Source organism: Dendrobates tinctorius, unplaced genomic scaffold, assembly GCF_039654945.1.
Source record: "Dendrobates tinctorius isolate UK_male_01 unplaced genomic scaffold, ASM3965494v1 ptg000009l, whole genome shotgun sequence".
NCBI lineage: Eukaryota > Metazoa > Chordata > Amphibia > Anura > Dendrobatidae > Dendrobates > Dendrobates tinctorius.
In genome coordinates, this window is record NW_027361677.1 from 24,421,352 (window position 1) to 24,442,066 (window position 20,715).

Below are 20,715 nucleotides of genomic sequence, written 5' to 3' on the forward strand. Positions count from 1 at the left end.
ATAACCCTTTAAAAAACTTGTTCCATTTTTATCTTATCATATCGCTCACCCAAAGGCTATTCGGTGGTCTGGAGTACATTTCATAGGTACAGTATATAACCCACAAAAAAGGTCTTAAAAAATTTAGGCTGTGTGCATACGTTGCATATTTGGTGTGGTTTTGTCACTTTTTTTTCTGCGTTAATTAGTGACAAACCTGATGCCAGTAATGTGAATCAGAAACCTAAGCAATTTAGTGGTCGCTGATCTCTACTAACAACCCATCCTCTCTTTAAAGGGAACGGGCGAAGAATTGTATTCATCATCCGGTATGATAAGCCACAATGTCGAGCTGCCATTATATGACACACATAAGACAGTGAGGGGCGTCCCTGGCAGAGAACCAATGGCAAGGCAATATGGGATGGATGGCAGAGGCACAGCAATCTCAGAACCTGGCAGGAGGTAAGCATGGAGAAAAGGAGGCGGCTTTGGTGTCGTCTCATTATCTTGGATCATTCTAGATCGAGAAAATAAGACTATATGATTATCCCCAAACAGCTGAATCATGCATGCATGCTGAGATTTTTAGTCTGCTCCAAGAACTAATGCTTTACACTGGTGGTGGCAGCTGGTTTTCGATCCTTTTGCACTTGGTACTCAGAAGAGTTGCTTTCTGTCCTTGATGTGGTGACTTATTTGGGTTGTGTGATTCTAAGTATTAGATTACTTTGAAAATTGGAGGCTTCAATACTCACTTTTTTGGTGGTGGTAACACTTTCACTGGTGTGTGTCCTATACAGGTGGTGGCAATTATTTCTGATACTAGGGACATTGTATATCTACGTTTTGTATGCATTAGTGAACCATATGTAAGCAGCAGCATGGCCCCGATTCATTATTTGCATTTTTTTTAAAGTCACATCAAGTTAAATTTTGCAAAATGGCGCACATGGTTCATGAATTTTCAAGAAAGCCAAAAATAATCTTTATTGTACGTATTTTTAACTTTTTTTGTAAAAGGTTTGCAAAAATGGCACACAAAAAAAATTCTGGTGTACAAAAAAAAAAATCATTCCATGGACTGGAGCATATTTGCGACCAAAATGTTGCTACTATTTAAAAAGACGCAATTAATGAATCAATTCTCCCACACTGGAGAACTAGAAAACAGAACAGAAAAAAAAAAAAAATGTGATTGTAAAAAAGTTGCAAATGAAAAGATAAAAAGAATAAACAGGAGAACGACACACAAAAAAGGCACAAAAGAGATAATGAATCGGCCCCACACTTCTTCCTTCTCCTAACTACTTATCTAGTGAACTAAAAAATTCAGTATGTGGAGAAATCAAATTTAAAGACTCCTTCCCACCAAAACTTTTCATTGCCTGGACTGGTGTAAATGTATATGTAGTGGAAGTGTAGCAATATACTTACTGATAGGCGTCTTCCCCCGGTTTCCAGCGCCGCTACAGTACGGAAATTTCGCTTAGGCACTGTTATCAAAAAGGTGGCGCATACACAGTCAAGACCTGATGACATTTTGAAAGTCAGACTATAAATCTCCGCATGCGCCACCTTGGGAAATGACTTCCCCTGCGCAAAAACTCCAGAGGGGAAAGCTGGTCACTCAGACAAGAGTGACCTGTCGTTCAGTGACCGGAGGACGGCGTTGGATGGGAAAGATTGTGAGAGACCGGAGACCTGTATCTTGCCATTTAGCACTACAAGAAGGTCTTGATATTGCAGATGATGGATACTCCGCTCTGGGCAGGAAGGGAGAATTTATCTGGCAGTGAAAGCTGTAGATACAGCATCATAAAAGGGAAGAGCAAAAGAGCAGGGAAACTGGGCAAGGGGTGGAGTAATGGCAACTACCGATGCTGTCTTTGCAGCAGCAGTTGTTTACCCACAAACAATTTTTTATGTCAAACTCTCAGTGTTTCTTTGAAAATTAATAAAAAGATGTTTACTGACCTGAGTTCATTTGATAAAATACAAGTTCAGACCCAAATTCTATACATCAAACAACACCTTTCCTTTTAGACCAACCATAACTTTCCCTCCACTGTCTGAAGAGATAGTCTTTCTGTATACTACTATTGGACCACATCTCAAAAAGTCATAGCAATGAGCAATTTTTTAACCGCTCCATCTAGCCTAATTTCTAGATAACATTCATACTACACGGTATATATAAACCCGTCGCACTGTATAAAAGGTGGACTGTATGTAATTTAGAGTTAACAAAATCTTGAGGATCGCTCGATCATGAACCGCACCACCAAATGGATCAGGTCAGGAGGACATAGCAGAAACCAGGAGTTTGTGATTACTATGAGTTTGCCATTGGTGGTGGTTTTTACAGACAGTAAATGTTGGCTATGAGCAGGGAAAAATTGAACTTAATTGATAGAATTATTCCTTATCTTTCTCTTATTCCAGAGCAGGAATCGGAAAGTTCAGTCCTCGAGTTCATCCAGAATTCTAAGGTAAAGAGGAAAAAAATGAACTCGAAAAGATTTCCCCCCCTTTTTTTTTAATAAAAAAAAAAGTGAAGATAAAACTGAAATTAACACATCAAACTTTCCTAGGGCTCTTGTTGGATGTACTAATACCTAAATAGTCAAATTTGCTATTCGGGAAAGCTTGGCGGTATCATCTGTGAGAGCTGTATCGACGACCATATTGGGCTTTCCTATAAACATGACAGAAGGGGACAAGTCAAGGATTTATAAATGTAGAAGAGAGGAGTAATCTGAGACACAACCTAAAGGCCCTTTTACATTTAGCGATGCACCAGCGATCCGACCAGCGATCCGACCCGGTCAGGATCGCTGGTGCATCGCTAAATGATCGCTAGTGAGCTGTCACACAGGCAGACCTCACAGCGATGCAGCAGCGACACTGGACACCTAACCCACAACAGACAGAAAAATAACACGATACAAAGATAAACATCTTTCCTGTATCTAACCCAGAACAGGAAGATATTACAAGTTATACGGAATGTTGTCGCACAAAACTATATATCGATCATCCCAGATTTTCCCAATTTGTACAAAGATACAGGTAGATAGAACGGCTTGTTTAATCTGACAGGTCCCTTTAAATGTTACCATTAGTCATCTATCCTCTTAGGTCAATTACAAGTAAAGGGAGAAAGTGAAATCTGCAAGTAGTAACAGTATCGGTATCATTATTACATCCGGCCTGTTTGCTGCACATAAATCATGGCTTTATCTGTGACAGACTAGCAATGAAGGGGTCAGATGGGTCTTCTGAGTGCCAAGTGCAAATATCTAAAGGTCATTAGATAACAAGAAGCTTATGCTCACAGGACCCTGATTAGGTTTTGCAATGACATTTGGAATGTTTCAATCTACATGTTATGAAAACCATCTGAAAATATAGGATTGGGTCATATAATCTAGTCACATCAAGAGCTGTATGAAAAAGAAAAAAAAAAAAAAAAAAAACACAACATCCAGCTAAAAAAAGACACTGGGGGAGAGTTCTGCTTCTCAGCTCCTCTCTGCCAATCAAAACAGCAAAGACCACCCGGGCTGATGCGGATTGTTGGATAAAATGCAGCTTGCAACTTTCCTCTTAAAATGTCCTTTTCAGCTGGATGCCATGCAGGAGTCAGTCACCAAGAAAGTGTTCCTGTGAGCAGTAACGTTGGAGCTATAGATAGGCAGAAATTAGTCACATCAAGGACATGACTATTACATTGTACATGTAGTCTGATCTGTGACCAGCATGGTATAGAAAAGGAGAAGCTGAGAAGAAGGACATATGGGTTTCTACGAAAAGAAAAATCAGTATAACTTGTATTTTATTCATTTAAATCCCAGAATTTTCCAAGATTAAGAGTCCAGTGGGAGGTCCTATATGGCAACTAACAGCTATCCCTGCATCACACTCATACAGGGAAAACTGTCAATCACTGAATAGAACCACCCACTGGACTCATTAACTCCATAAATAAAATGCAAGTTTTACTGAAATGTCTCCTAGAAAAATGTATATTGCTATGATGAGCTCCTCCTGCCCCATAACATCCCGCCTGCAGATCAGAGATCATCTTCAACATGACAGATTCCCTTTATCTTGTAACTATTTACAAATAATAATAATAATTTTTTACTGTTTCATAAATATGTACTGATTAATTAATTTTCCACTTCCAGCCATCTCTCTCTTTTTTTTTTTTAAAACAATTCTTCACAATATATCCTCTCTTTAATAAATGTATCAAAGCCTAACAAAAGGGAATCTATCAGCAGGTGTTGCTATGTAATATGAGAGCTGCGTGTTGTAGGGACAGAGACCTTGATTCCAGTGATGTGTCACTTACTAGGCTGAGGGTTGTTTCAATACAATCAGTGTTTTATCAGCAGCAGATTATCACTACAGGACTAGGTGTCTCATGCCTCCTAGTCAATTGCTGTGTGTAAACCCGAACTCACCAATGATAGGAAGCTTTCTGCCTACAGTGTACACAGGAAGCTGCCAATCAGAGCTGTGGGTGGGGTTACGTAGGGCTCAGCATTCAGAGAACTGCTAGATCTCCAACAGAGAAAACTGATTGTATCAAAATGACAAGAAGGAGCCCAACAAGTGATACATTGCTGAAATCAGGGTCTATGCCCCTACATCATGCTAATCTCAGATTCATTGTAAATACCTGGTGACAGATTTGCTTTAAATTTAAGATGGGAGTAAAGTTAATCTTCATTTTGCACAATGCTTCTGTGTCTTTCAGCATTGTTTGGATACAGATTCCCAACAATAAAGTGGACACTTGAGTGGCTGGCTACAGACCACACAACAGGGCAATACTTTGGCAACTCATGAGATAAGGTGCTGCCAAAATTACATAATTTCCCCCTCTTCCTTATCACTCAGAATTTAGCCACTAGGTTAGAAATGCTCAGCTGTGGCTGTATTTCATGCCCACAAATATTCGATAAAATTATGCAGCTCTAGGTGTGACTAGTGTATTAGGTTACTGGAGATCAGGTTTGTTATCTCGTGCTACTAATTTGTACATTTTCCCCGGTCTTTAGGTTAGGAGAGAAACGTATCAGCAACAGCAAGTTTTATTCTTAACACTTGTCTACTATAAATGGACACGTCCCTCGGATGTTGGAAGAAAAATCAAGAGGAGAGGTCTTCAAGGGAGGAGACCCTCTTAGTGATGGATCATTGAACCCGGTGACCGCCGCACACTTTTACTGTAGCACGAGCGGCGTCATCCTCAGGAATGAGGTCATACTATTAAAGGTGTGAAAACCAGTTGTAAACTAAATGAGTCACAAGCACAATACCTTGCCAACCTATAAGTCTGCACCCAGTGGTTCACCTGGACTGTGGTGTGGTTCTGCACAACATGGATTTCAAGCTTTGCTCTGAATTATTTGCTATGCTTGGATGGTGCTCCCCAAGATCCCGCCTCCTGTAAACCTCATCGTCTTAGGTTTTCTATAAAAACAGCAACATGGATGCGTACTGCCAGCAGGAATAGAAGAACTTTTGTGGAATTTTACGAGCTAAAACTAAAAATTCTGCAGTGCCTCTATTGCACTGTGGCTAGACCAATCCTGACGGTGTGCACTGTGCACATTGTTAGGATTCTGACATGTTGCTTGCTCGACTGGCCATCACTTGACTATTAATATATGATTTGCACACTTGCCGACTAACAAATTTTTTTTTTTTATGAAATAGCTATTCGGCACGTGTCCGCCAGCATACATATCCCATACTAATGGTCACGTTATGGTCTCTCGAGCAGCCAACACAGCACAATTCTTACAGACTGCACATTTCACACTGTCAGGATGTGGCACTCTGCACTGAAAATTTACTTTTAGCACAGAAAACGTCATAAATAGCTTTATCCAGTGTTACCTTACTCCATTAGCCATAGGTTCACAAATCAAAAAAAATGGTCGCCCTATACATCACAGCCCCCAAGAAACAGATTTCTCCGAAACCTCTTTTGTGCTGACGACCCAAAAGTGATGACTCAGGATGCATGGTCTACTCAAAGAAGATAGCCAAAATAGATGGTGGAACCAAGAGCTGTTACAGGAAATCTGCCTTGGATAACAAAGGTGGCCTTTTCGGAGAAGTTTCACTTGATAATTGGTGCTCAAGAAATCTAGTAGTCTGACCTGATCAAACTAGCAAAAAATAAACCAAGAAGAAGACACATTCCTACCCAGCTGCCAGATTTCCGTTCATCTGCCTCCAAAGATGAGGTGGCGCGTCGACACATTACTTCTGGCTGTAGATGTGGCGCTTTGAAACCACCGAGGTCATCACCGGAGGTGGGCAAGGTGCATCATCACGGAAGTAGCTGGGCACTAAAAAGGTTGGGATTTTACAGGAACAGTTTATAAAACATTTTTCTTTTTTTATTAATCTGTCGGATCCATAGATCAATTTTTGAGATTTTCTTTTTCGATATAAATTGGAATAGTCTTTTATGTGCTTTTATTATCAAGTTTGTTTATTGCCATGAGAAACTTACACAAGTTGGTCATCGTGAATCAAAGCAGCGTCAAAGGTGCCCTGCTTTACATTGCAAAAAACACCCTAGCCGTCTGGTTGGTATGGTCAACAAATTTGTAGCACACGAGACTTTGACTTAAAATTTCGACATGAATTATGATTGGCTGTTTTTTTGTGTTTTGTTTTTATATTTTATGAAAGTTTTTCTACTTTTTTTTTTATACAAAAAAGCCAGGAGTGAGATAAGTGCGGAGTGAGAGTATAATTTATTTCATTGTATCATATCAGATAATCCAGAGCCTAAATGCCCAAATACTTGGGTATAAAAGTGTAGCTGAGATAGGAGGTCCCCAATGTAGCGCTGCTTTTGCCTGTGACCCGATAATATTTTATACTCGGAGGTTGTCTGAATCCACTAGACTAGGAATAAAGGAAAAAAAAAAAAAGATTGGACATGTTAACTTTGAACACGCCTGACTGATCCTTGTATGGGGAGATTAAGGTGTCCGGAGGCTGCTGTCTCTGCTCCCCCCATTCAGAATATATACAAGATGGGCCGAGCCAAGACAGTACATGCATGAGGAAAGCATCGACTGAATCCGAATAATAAAAGGTATACCGTAGTCACGTCTCGAATTTTAGGTTTGCAATATGCCGAAGTTTTTTATACTTTATGATGTGAATGCCATGCACTGAAAAACACAGAATACGGTTCTTTAAAATGCATCATGTCGCACCTTGAGCAGAACGGTGATGTTATCTACTTCTTGGTGAGGTTTTTAATCAAGGCTTGCAGTGATCCTATAAATATATGTACTGTATGTACACACGTACATGTGTGTGTCTGGTTACTTATGGTCTTTCATGACAACAGCGAAAGTTGGCTGATATATGGATACTTGTGAGGGTGGCACAATGTTGCGTCACTACCACCAATAAGGCGGGGGGGGGGGGGAGCCTACACGTGTCACGAGGCAGATCAACAGAAAACCCAACACATCGGGAAACATGTAAGACCCCAAGTAGGATCACAACTTGGCATCGTAGGAAATAGTTACATCCCATGTGGCAGTGATTTCAATGTCACCGTGTAGCCCTAGCCTTAAAGGGAATCTGTCACCCCTTTTTTGAGATATCATATAATGATATCATTCAATTGTGTGTCACATAAGGATTCTCTTAGTACTTTTGCTTCCCCCTGACCCCGCACCTTTCATGCATAAATACCATTTTTACATCGGTTCAGATGTATGTAAACTGCCGCTGGGCGGGGCTTATTCACCTGCCCCCTCCCTGTCTTGCTCTACACATTTCGTCTTGTGTAGAGCAAGACGGGGGGGGGGGGGGGGGGAGTTGAATAAGCCCCGCCCATCGGACCGGACCGTGGCAGTTTACATACATCTGAACCGATATAAAACAAGTTATTCATGCATGAAAGGTGCGGGGTCAGGGGGAAGCAAAAGTACTAAGAGAATCCTTATGTGGCACACAATTGAATGATATCATTATATGATATCTCAAAAAAGGGGTGACAGATTCCCTTTAAAGAATATGGACATTTTACAAATCTAGCCTCTTCATTGCGTTGTTTATTGGCGGCTGCCACATTAGTTATCTTAGAACCTGTCAGTGAGCGCATTCTTAAAGATTTTAACTCTTAGGTCACAACTCTGTTGTCGGGTGGCTCGGAACAAGGGGCTCCCCTTTCCTGTCCCTACCGCTAGGGGCACCGTAGCTGGCCCTGTTCCCTGGATCACTTCTTATGGTGAAGACACTGGGGCCACTGAACTTGCCTTAGCTCCTGAATCCGGTCTCAGTCAATACCCTTCCCCACCCAGGAAAGAGGGGAATAGTTGTGTATCGTAATACATCAACCAGACTTACAAGGTAATACGAAAAGGGGTAAAGGAAAATACCAATCATACAAATTAACTCACACATATAACAGGGGAATGCACCAGGGAGTGCAAGATGGAATTAAACCAAAGTAGGAGCAGAAAGGGAATTATCACACACGCAAAACCTAGCAACAGTGACAGATAAATCCACCAAAAGCCTTCAACAACAACCTCCACCTATTAACCATGCAGCATAAGCTTTCTCTGACAATGAGTGCTAGCCAGGACCCAGATTATATAGATGAGGGGAGTGGATATCCACGAACAGCTGAGAGCCTTAATGCAGGAAAGCTTCCAGGAGCGCTCAACTGAGCAGATTAACCTCTGCACTGCTAAAAGAAATTTGCACCATTTAATATCATGGTGTAGTACTTTTAATCAGTGCAGGAGTAGGAGAAATCAGGCACTGCGGTCTTCTAGCTACTCTGTCGTGGTAAACCTGTGACATCTTCTCTGTTCTTTCCTGAGCTCAGCTGATTTATGACCATAAATTCTCATTTCATAAGGTTTGTGGTCATATATCAGCTGGACACCCCGAAAGATGTCCATATCCTTTATCGTACTGCTCACAAAAGGACAGTTAGGCTGGAGTCACACACAACCATTTAACCCCTTACCTACAATTGACGTAATATTCCGTCCATGTGACCATGGACCTAATTACCATGGACGGAATATTACGTCACCATGATCAGCGGCGCCCACGTGGTGAGCGCCGCTGATCGCGGCCGGGTGTCAGCTAATTATCATAGCTGACACCCGGCACAATGTGTCAGGGGCGGTCACGGACCGCCCCCGACACGTTAACCCCTTGCACACCGCGATCAAACGCGATCGCGGTGTACCGGGGGTTAAAGGGAAGCATCGGCAGGGAGGGGGCTCCCTCCGTGCTTCCCTGAGCCCCCCACAGCAGCGCAATATGCAGCGCTGCTGCGGGGGGCTCCTTTCCTCCAGGCCCCCGAATCCAAGATGGCGACGGGGGCCTGAGGAAGCTGGCTTCCTCAGTGCCTGCAAAGCGCAGGCATGAGGAAGTCTGCAGCAATGCCTGTGACAGATCGCTGATCTGTCACAGTGATCTGTGATGTGACAGATCAGCGATCTGTCACAGGACAGTGATGTCCCACCTGGGACAAGGTAATAAAGTAATAAAAAAAAAAAAGTGTTAAAAATAATAAAAAAAAAAAAAAAAAAAAAAAATCGCTAAATAAATTAGTAAAAAAAAAAAAAATATTCCCCAATAAATCCATTTTTTCAAAATAAAAAAAAACAAAAACAATAAAAGTACACATATTTGGTATCGCCGCGTCCGTAATGACCTGCCCTATAAAACTGTCCCATTAGTTAACCCCTTTAGCGAACCCCTTAAAAAATAAAAATAAAAAACGAAGCAAAAAATAATGATTTATTATCATACCAACGAACAAAAAGTGCAATAACGCGCGATCAAAAAAAAACATAAATATCCATGGTACCGCTGAAAACGTCATCTTGTCCCGCAAAAAACGAGCCGCCATACAGCGTCATCCGCAAAAAAATAAAAAAGTTATAGCTCGCAGAATAAAGCGATACAAAAATAATTATTTTTTATATAAAATTGTTTTCATTGCAAAAAACCGACAAAACATAAAAAAACGACCTAAATGAGGTATCGCTGTAAGCGTACTGACCCGAAGAATAAAACCGCTTTATCAATTTTACCGCACGCGGAACGGTGTAAACGCACCCCCCCAAAAGAAATTCATGAAATGCTGGTTTTTGTTCATTCTGCGTCCCAAAAATCGGAATAAAAAGCGATCAAAAAATGTCACGTGCCCGAAAATGGTACCAATAAAAACGTCAACTCGTCCCGCAAAAAATAAGACCTCACATGCCTCGGTGGGTCAAAATACGGAAAAATTATAGCTCTCAATATGTGGTGATGCAAAAACTATTTTTACAATAAAAAGCGTCTTTTAGCGTGCGACAGCCGCCAAACATAAAAACCGCCATAAATAGTAAATCAAACCCCCGTTATCACCCCCTTAGTTAGGGAAAAATAATAAAACTAAAAGAAAATGTATTTATTTCCATTTTCCCGCTAGGGTTAGGGTTAGGGTAGGGTTAGGGCTAGGGTTAGGGTTAGGGCTAGGGTTAGGGCTAGGGTTAGGGCTAGGGTTAGGGCTAGGGCTAGGGTTAGGGCTAGGGTTAGGGGTGTGTTGAGGTTAGGGTTGGAGTTATAACTGGGGGGTTTCCACTGTTTGGGCACATCAGGTGCTCTCCAAAGGCAACATGGCGTCTGATCTCAATTCCAGCCAATTCTGCGTTGAAAAAGTCAAATGGTGCTCCTTCCCTTCCAAGCTCTGCCATGCGCCCAAACAGTGTTTTACCCCCACATGTAGGGTATCAGCCTACTCAGGACAAATTACAAAACAACTTTTGGGGTCCAATTTCTCCTGTTACCCTTAGGAAAATAAAAAATTGGGGGCAAAAATATAATTTTGCGGAAAAAAATGTTTTTTTTATTTTCACGCCCAGGCGTTATAAACTTCTGCGAAGCACTTGGGGGTTCAAAGTGCTCTCCACACATCTAGATAAGCTCCGTGGGGGGTCTAGTTTCCAAAATGGGGTCACTTGTGGGGAGTTTCAATAGTTTAGGTACATCAGGGGCTCTCCAAACGCACATGACACCCGCAGACCAATCCATCAAAGTCTGCATTCCAAAACGTCACTACTTCCCTTCCGAGCCCCGACGTGTGCCCATACAGTAGTTTTCTCCCACATATGAGGTATCAGCGTACTCAGGCCAAATTGGACAACAACTTTTGGGGTCCAATTTCTCCTGTTACCCTTGGGAAAATAAAAAAATTGGGGACTAAAAGATGATGTTTGTTGAAAAAAATATGATATTTTTATTTTCACGCCCGGTCGTTATAAACTTCTGTGAAGCACTGGGGGGTTCAAAGTGCTCACCACACATCTAGATAAGTTCATTAGGGGGTCTAGTTTCCAAAATGGGGTCACTTGTGGGGAGTTTCCACTGTTTAGGTACATCAGGGGCTCTCCAAAAGCAACATGACACCCGCAGACCATGCCATCAAAGTCTGCATTGCAAAACGTCACTACTTCCCTTCCGAGCCCTGATGTGTGCCCATACAGTAGTTTTCTCCCACATATGAGGTATCAGCGTACTCAGGACAAATTGGACAACAACTTTTGGGGTCCAATTTCTCCTGTTACCCTTGGGAAAATAAAAAAATTGGGGACTAATTGATCATGTTTGTGGAAAAAATACAATTTTTTTATTTTCATGCCTGGGCATTATAAACTTCTGTGAAGCCCTTGGGGGTTCAAAGTGCTCACCACACATCTAGATAAGTTCCTCAGGGGGTCTAGTTTCCAAAATGGGATCATTTGTGGGGGGTTTTTACTGTTTAGGTACATTAGGGGCTCTCCAAAGGCAACATGACACCCACAGACCATTCCATCAAAGTCTGCATTCCAAAACGTCACTACTTCCCTTCCGAGCCCTGACGTGTGTCCATACAGTAGTTTTCTCCCACATATGGGGTGTCAGCGTACTCAGGACAAATTGGACAACAACTTTTGGGGTCCAATTTTTCCTGTTACCCTTGGGAAAATAAAAAAATGAGGACTAAAAGATGATGTTTGTGGAAAAAATACGATTTTTTTATTTTCACGCCCGGACGTTATAAACTTCAGTGAAGCACTGGGGGGTTCAAAGTGCTCACCACACATCTAGATAAGTTCCTTGGGGGGTCTAGTTTCCAAAATGGTGTCATTTGTGGGGGGTTTCTACTGTTTTGGTACATCAGGGGCTTTCCTAACGCGACATGGTGTCCGATCTCAATTCCAGCCAAAAACGTCAAATGGCGCTGCTTCCCTTCCAAGCTCTGCCATGCGCCCAAATAGTGGTTTACACCCACATGTGGGGTATCAGCGTACTCAGGATAAATTGCACAATATCTTTTAGGGTCCTGTTACTTTTGGAAAAATAAGAATTGAGGGAGAAAAGATCATTTTTGTGGAAAAAATATGATTTTTTAATTGTACTGCTGTACGTTATAAACTTCAGTGAAGCACTGGGGGGTTCAAAGTGCTCACCACACATCTAGATAAGTTCCTTGGGGGGTCTAGTTTCCAAAATGGTGTCATTTGTGGGGGGTTTCTAGTGTTTTGGTACATCAGGGGTTTTCCAATCGCGACATGGTGTCCGATCTCAATTCTAGCCAAAAACGTCAAATGGCGCTGCTTCCCTTCCGAGCTCTGCTATGCGCCCAAATAGTCATTTACACCCACATATGGGGTATTAGTGTACTCAGGACAAATTGCACAATAACTTTTAGGGTCCTGTTACCCTTGGAAAAATAAAAATTGGGGGTGAAAAGATCATTTTTGTGGAAAAAATATGATTTTTTAATTGTACCGCTGTACGTTATAAACTTCTGTGAAGCCCTTGTGGGTTCAAAGTTCTCACCACATATCTAGATAAGTTCCTTGGGGGGTCTAGTTTCCAAAATGGGGTCACTTGGGGGGTTTCCACTGTTTAGGTACATCAGGGGCTCTCCAAACCCGACATGGCGTCCGATCTGAATTCCAGCCAATTTTGCATTGAAAAAGTCAAACGGCGCTCCTTCCCTACTGAGGTCTGCCATGCGCCGAAACAGTGGTTCCCCCCAACATATCAGGTATCAGCGTACTCAGGACAAATTGCACAATAACTTTTGCAGTCCAATTTCTCCTGTTACCCTTGGTAAAATAAAGAAAATTGAACCTGAAGTATTTTTTTTTGTGAAAAAAAGTTAAATGTTCATTTTTTTTTAATATTCAAAAAATTCCTGTGACGCACCTAAAGGGTTAATAAACTTCTTGAATGTGGTTTTAAGCACCTTAAGGGGTGCATTTTTTAGAATGGTGTCACTTTTGGGTATTTTCTATCATATAGACCCCTCAAAGTGGCTTCAAATGTGAAGTGGTCCCTAAAAATAAAATGGTGTTGCAAAAATGAGAAATCACTGGTCAATTTTTAACCCTTATAACTTCCTAACAAAAAAAAATTTTGGTTCCAAAATTGTGCTCATGTAAAGTAAACATGTGGGAAATGTTATGTATTAAGTTTTTTGTGTGCCGTATCGCTGTGATTTAAGGGCATAAAAATTCAAAGTTGGAAAATTGCGAAATTTTCAAAATTTTCGCCAAATTTCCGTTTTTTTCACAAATAAACACAAGTTATTTGAATGCAATTTTACCACTAACATGAAGTACAATATGTCACGAGAAAACAATGTCAGAATCACCGGGATCCATGGAAGCGTTCCAGAGTTATGACCTCATAAAGGGACAGTGGTCAGAATTGTAAAAATTGGCCTGGTAGTTAACGTGCAAACCACCCTTGGTAGTGAAGGGGTTATAAAAAAAAAAAAAAAAAAAAATCAGTCAGATTTTTACGGTAGGAAATTGCACAAAGATTTCTTGTCCAGGGATCCGTCTGTCATCCGAATTTCCGGCGATGAACCGATTTTATTCGCATCTAAGCATCAAATTGACATCCAATGCCAATGGCTGATGCTCTTTCCTGTTGAGCTGGAGAAGTCTTGCGATTTAATCGCAAGTCACACGTGTGGTGCGTTTTCAATGCGATTTTTTTTTTTTTTTTAAACCAAAGATTTTATTATATTCAAATGTCGTTATAATTACATTTAGTCAAAGCTTTCAAATCATCTCCATTGCATATATAAAAATACACGACATTCAATTTCCTCCCCGTCATGAAAAAGAAAAGAAAAAAAAAAGGGAAGAAGAAAAACAGACCCAACCTCCTCCCTCCTCCCCCCCCCCTTCCCAACTGCAATACAGAATTTCTCAATGTGATTGTCTCCACTGTAACCACATGGCCCAGAGTTTTTCAAAGTGTGCTTCTGTATGTCGCCTTCTATAAATTCTCTCTTCCAATCGGATTACGTTATTCGCACGAGTGACAAACTCCCCAATCGTTGGGGGTTCAGCATCGATCCATTTTTGTGCTATCAGCTTACGGGCGATATATAAGAGTTTTGCTATGATGGACTTATAGGCATTCCCCACCGAAACCTCCTCCACGTACCCCAACACACACGTTATTGGATCCCTTCCTATATCACATCGGTATATCTTCTCAACAAGCCCTATAACCTCCTCCCAGTATGATGAGAGTCTTGGACAAGACCAGAGCATATGAAGCATTCCCGCAGGTTCATATCCACATCTTGGACACTCCGCATTGTCCCTCAAGCCCATTTTCCTCATAAGTTCTGGGGTCTTATATGTTCTATGTACAATATATAATTGCGATATCCTACCTGGCTCACTCAAAGAGAGTTTAGGCATATACTCTAAAATAGACTCCCATGTTTCATCTACTATTTCCCCCACTTCTCTCTCCCATTTAGATTTTACTGTTAGAGGAAACCCAGCCAAGTAAGAGTATAATAAATCTCTATAGATGGTAGAGATAACACCTCTCGTACCCCCAGACGCACACACATAGTCCAATACCACATCCCTCTGTACCGTCATATTCGTTGTCTGTTTCTGCGCTTGAAATGCATGCCTGAGACCGAAATATCGAAATTCCCCACTACATGGGAGTCCAAACTCCTCTTTTAGGACAGTAAAAGGCTTGATCTCGGACCCCTCCAATAGTTGCCACACATATTGCAAGCCTCTCCTCTCCCAATCAATAAAGTCCTTCAGTTTATATAATTCCGAAAGGTTCACATTATCCCAGATAGGTGTGTATATCATCAATTCCTCAACTCTTCTAAGAATTTTGATATGTTGCCATATTTTGTGCATTAGTCCAAATGTGGGCATGTCCTTCCCTAATCTCCCAAAGCTTCCTGCTTCTAGGCTCTGTACCAATGTTCTCTTGTTGGTCAGTTGGGCCAAAATTTTCCCCATAACGCTCAGGTTCCCCTCCTCTCGCCAGCCCCTAAAGTGCTGCCCCTGCGTTGCTACAAAGTATATCCATGGATTTGGCGCCGCCAACCCACCCTCTTCCTTCCCCCTTTGCAGTATTTCCAATTTAATTTTTGCTTGTATTTTCCCCCAGACCAATTCTCTAAAAATGGTATTAATTTTGTAAAATTTTTTCTTTGAGATCCAAACCGGGGCATTATGGAGGACATACATCAACTGAGGCATCATAATCATTTTAATTAGATTCGTCCTCCCCACTATTGATAGTACTAGTTTACACCATGCTGTCATCTTAACTTTGAATTTAACTAGTAATGGGTCCAAGTTTAGTTCGAGAAATCTAGATACAGGCATAGATACCCATATTCCGAGGTATTTAAACTCCTTAACTACTTTCAAGTGTCCAACTGCACCCCCCCACATCTCGACCTCCCAACTCTCTATCAACCCCCATGATACATGACTTGTCCCAATTAATTCTCAATCCGGAAAAGTATCCAAATTTCCCTATAAGGCCCATGACCTCAGTCAGTGCCTCTCCGCCGTCTTTTAAGAACAGGAGTATATCATCCGCGTATAGGGCGATCTTTTCCTCCAATTCCCCATACCATTAAACCAGGGGAAGAGTCTTGAGGAGATCATTTGCATATTCCCAGTGCCTTCTGGGATAAGTGAAGAGTCTCCGCGAGCTCAACGATAACTGGGTTTTGGCCGTTGCAGCTGAAAAGAGGAAATCGGAGAAACCAGGGGAAGAGTCTTGAGGAGATCATTTGCATATTCCCAGTGCCTTCTGGGATAAGTGAAGAGTCTCCGCGAGCTCAACGATCACTGGGTTTTGGCCGTTGCAGCTGAAAAGAGGAAATCGGAGAAACCAGGGGAAGAGTCTTGAGGAGATCATTTGCATATTCCCAGTGCCTTCTGGGATAAGTGAAGAGTCTCCGCGAGCTCAACGATCACTGGGTTTTGGCCGTTGCAGCTGAAAAGAGGAAATCGGAGAAACCGCGCGCCGATATTTTGGCTCATCTTTCATCTTTTTTAAGAAATCTCAAGATGGCTCCTGGCCTCTTCCATTTGGTGATCTGCATTTCTTGCTACATGTTCACAGATTTACCAGTGGAAAAGCCAAACTTCACATGCCACAAATGCAAGCTTGTGACCCTGTTGGAGGAAAAGTTGCAAAATCTCGAAGAGAGGTTAGCTACGTTGAAGATCATTAAGGAAGGTGAAGAGTTCTTGGACAGAGCAGAATTATCTCTTCATGTTACAGAAAGAGAAGAAATTCGAAGTGCACCTGAAGAAACAGAGGAATGGAGACATGTGACCCAGAGAAGCAGGAGGATCAGGAGGCAGTCAGCACCCATATTGCTCAGAAACCAGTACCAGGCTCTCACGCAGGAAAACGATGAAGAAATACATCAGGATAAGACTTTGCCAACAAACAGCAACTTTGTACGCCTTCAGAGTCCTCCTGGATGGAGAAAGAAAAATGTTGTGAAGAAGAAACGGAGAGTGGTGGTCATGGGGGATTCCCTGTTGAGAGGAACAGAGGCCGCTATCTGCAGACCGGATATAACTTCAAGAGAAATGTGCTGTCTTCCAGGTGCAAAAATTAAAGATGTGTCTGACAGGATATCAGGACTCTTCAGACCTACAGATGACTACCCATTCCTGCTACTACATGTGGGGACAAATGACACCGCAAGAAACGACCTGGAAACCATCTGCAGAGACTTTGAAGACTTAGGCAAGAAAGTGAAAGAACTGGGAGCGCAGGTGGTCTTCTCTTCCATCCTCCCAGTGGATGGCCATGGAACAAGGAGGTGGAATAAGATTCTGCAGGTGAACAACTGGCTACGTCGATGGTGCCGTCAGCAACGATTTGGATTTCTGGATCACGGAGTGAACTACTTATACGATGGACTACTTGCTAGAGATGGGGTGCACCTTACGAAGACTGGAAAGCAGGTATTTGGAAGTCGCCTTGCTACACTTGTAAGGAGAGCTTTAAACTAGAACAACATGGGAAGGGAAGCAAAAGACCAGAAAAAGCCATACACCTGACAAATGCTACTGAGAACTCTGCTATTAGAAGTGGAAAGGAAGAACAAAGACGAAAGAATCTAATTAAAAAAAATATTGGAGAAAGAGAAACCAATCACAAACTAAAATGTTTCTATACTAATGCACAAAGCATGGGCAACAAACAAGGAGAATTGGAACTACTAACACAGGAAAAGAAATATGATGTCATTGGAATCACTGAAACTTGGTGGGACAATACACATGATTGGAATACAAGACTAGAAGGATACAACTTATTTGCAAGAAACAGACTTGATAAACGAGGAGGGGGTGTCGCATTGTATGTTAGAAATGCGTATATCTGCACAGAGATTGAAGCTTCAGAGACTGGGAGTTCTGTGGAAACTGTTTGGGTAAGAATACAAGGACAGAACAATGGAAAGGACACCATTGTAGGCATTTACTACAGGCCGCCTGTGCAAGCTGAAGATATGGATGAACTCTTTATGCATCAAATGGCCAAGTTCTCCAAAAAATATGACATAGTTGTCATGGGAGATTTCAACTATCCAGACATTTGTTGGGAATCTCTCTCAGGCAAAACTAACAGGTCAAGGAAATTCTTATCCTCTCTTGCTGACAACTTTATCTTCCAAAAGGTAAAGGAGAAAACAAGGGGAACTGCTACCTTGGATCTAATCCTTATAAACAGGGAGGAAATGGTTGAGGAGGTAAAAGTGGCTGGGACCCTAGGAGGTAGCGACCATGCTATTTTAGAATTTTGGATAACTAGAGGCGGAAGACCTGTGAAGACTCAGACGTCAAGGTTAGATTTCAGAAAGGCAGATTTTAAGGGATTCAGAAAGAGAATTGGAGGGATCCAATGGCTGGATATCCTTAAAGACAAAAATGTCCAGGAAGGATGGGAAATCTTGAAAAATGAAATTCTCAAAGCACAGTTGTTAACAATTCCGAAAAGAGGGAAGAATAGGAAGCATTTAAGGAAACCAGGATGGATGAACACAGAACTTAAGCACATGCTAAAAAGGAAGCAAAAAATGTTTATAAAATGGAAAGAAGGAGGCATATCTAAAGAAGAATATAATGCTGTCTGCAGAACCTGCAAGGCACAAATCAGATTATCTAAAGCTGAAAATGAATTGAGGCTTGCAAGAGATGTCAAAAGCAATAATAAAGGATTTTGGGGATATGTCAAAAGTAAAAGAAAAGTCAAAGATGCTATAGGATTTTTACAGGATGAAAATGATGAATTGGTTACGACAGGATGTTGAGAAGGCTGAACTTTTAAATTCCTATTTTGCATCTGTTTTCTCTCAGAAAGGAAATGTAACATCAACTGTTATTCACTGTCCTATTAAGGGAATAGAAGAATCCAGGATATCTATAAACAGAAAGATAGTGAGGAAACACTTAGCTAACCTAAATGTATTCAAGTCTCCAGGTCCAGATGAATTACACCCCAGAGTACTGAAGGAGATAGCAGAAGAAATTTTTGAACCCCTCTCCATAATCTTTGAAAATTCTTGGAGAACAGGAGAAGTGCCAGAAGACTGGAGAAGAGCAAATGTTGTTCCTATCTTCAAAAAGGGGAAGAAGGTGGACCCAGGCAACTATAGGCCGGTGAGTCTGACTTCTATACCAGGAAAGATCTTTGAACAAATTATTAAACAACATGTATGTCAATACCTGGATAAGAATGAAGTGATTAAACAAAGTCAGCATGGGTTTGTAACTAATAAGTCATGTCAGACTAATTTAATTTCCTTCTATGATGGTATTACTGATTGGGTGGATCAAGGAAATGCTGTAGATATAGTATATCTTGACTTCAGCAAAGCATTTGACAAAGTCTCTCATACAATCCTTATTGAAAAAATGACTAAGTATGGAATGGACAAGGCAACTGTTAGGTGGATTCATAACTGGCTTAGTGATCGGACCCAAAGAGTGGTCGTAAATGGCTGCACATCCAGTTGGAAGAATGTCTCAAGTGGGGTACCACAGGGCTCTGTCCTGGGCCCTGTATTGTTCAACATCTTTATCAACGATTTAGATGAAGGAATTGAGGGTAAACTGATTAAATTTGCTGATGACACAAAGCTAGGAGGGATAGCTAATACTAGAGAAGAGAGAGAGAGGATTCAAAAAGATTTAAATAAACTGGAGAAGTGGGCAGCAACTAACAGAATGGTTTTTAACATGGAGAAATGCAAAGTACTACATCTGGGCAATAAAAATGAAAAAAGCATATATAGAATGGGAGGAATAGGGCTAAGTGACAGCACATGTGAAAAAGACTTGGGTATACTAATAGATCGCAGACTGAATATGAGTCAACAGTGTGATGCAGCAGCAAAAAAGGCAAATGCAATTCTAGGATGTATTAACAGAAGCATACAGTCTAGATCACGTGAAGTAATTATTTCCCTCTACTCCTCTTTGGTCAGACCTCATCTGGAATATTGTGTCCAATTTTGGGCACCACATTTTAAAAAAGACATCAACAAACTGGAGCAAGTTCAGAAAAGAGCGACCAGAATGGTGACCGGTCTGCAAACCCTGTTTTATGAGGAAAGGTTGCAGGATTTGGGAATGTTTAGTTTGCAAAAGAGAAGACTGAGAGGAGACTTAATAGCTGTCTACAAATATCTAAAGGGCTGTCACATTGTAGAAGGATCAACTTTATTCTCATTTGCACAAGGAAAGACTAGAAGCAATGGGATGAAACTGAATGGGAGGAGACACAGATTAGATATTAGAAAAAACTTTTTGACAGTTAGAGTGATCAATGAGTGGAACAGGCTGCCACGAGAAGTGGTGAGTTCTCCTTCAATGGAAGTCTTCAAACAGAGGCTGGACAGACATCTAACTGGGATGATTTAGCGAATCCAGCTTTGAGCAGGGGGTTGGACCAGATGGCCCAGGAGGTCCCTTCCAACTCTACGATTCTATGATTCTAAAGCCTTGTATTTCTTTGGAGTTACGAATTTTAATCGCTAACGGTTCCATCGCTACAGCAAACAGTAACGGTGACAATGGACATCCCTGAAGAGTTCCTCTGAACAACCCAAATGCCTCCGAGGTCTCCCCATTAATCCTAATATATCCTTTCGGGTCTACATACAGTAACTTAACCCAGGAGATAAATCTATGCCCAAATCCCATACATTTCAATACTGCCCATAAATACTTCCACTCTACCCTATCAAATGCCTTCCGTGCGTCCAGTGAGACCACCACCCTTTCACCCCTATTATCTGCTGGAATTTGAATATTTAAAAACAGTCTTCGCAGGTTAATGGCGGTGGATCTATTTTGT

At 41.5% G+C, this 20,715-nt stretch overlaps 1 protein-coding gene across 2 annotated transcripts in view; it reads left to right on the top strand.

The window, feature by feature from the left end:
* Positions 1–7,334, top strand: part of PLCG2 (phospholipase C gamma 2) — a 121,904-nt gene extending 114,570 nt beyond the window's left edge. The window contains exons 32-34 of one of the 2 annotated variants that reach the window (XM_073584981.1): positions 278–444; positions 2,425–2,471; positions 5,052–7,334. In XM_073584981.1, the coding sequence (XP_073441082.1) occupies positions 278–444; positions 2,425–2,470 (213 nt within the window). In that variant the 3' untranslated portion in view covers position 2,471; positions 5,052–7,334. The remainder of the gene's footprint in view (positions 1–277; positions 445–2,424; positions 2,472–5,051) is intronic. The other variant, XM_073584990.1, reaches the window with a different exon arrangement.
* The last annotated feature ends 13,381 nt before the right edge of the window (positions 7,335–20,715 follow it).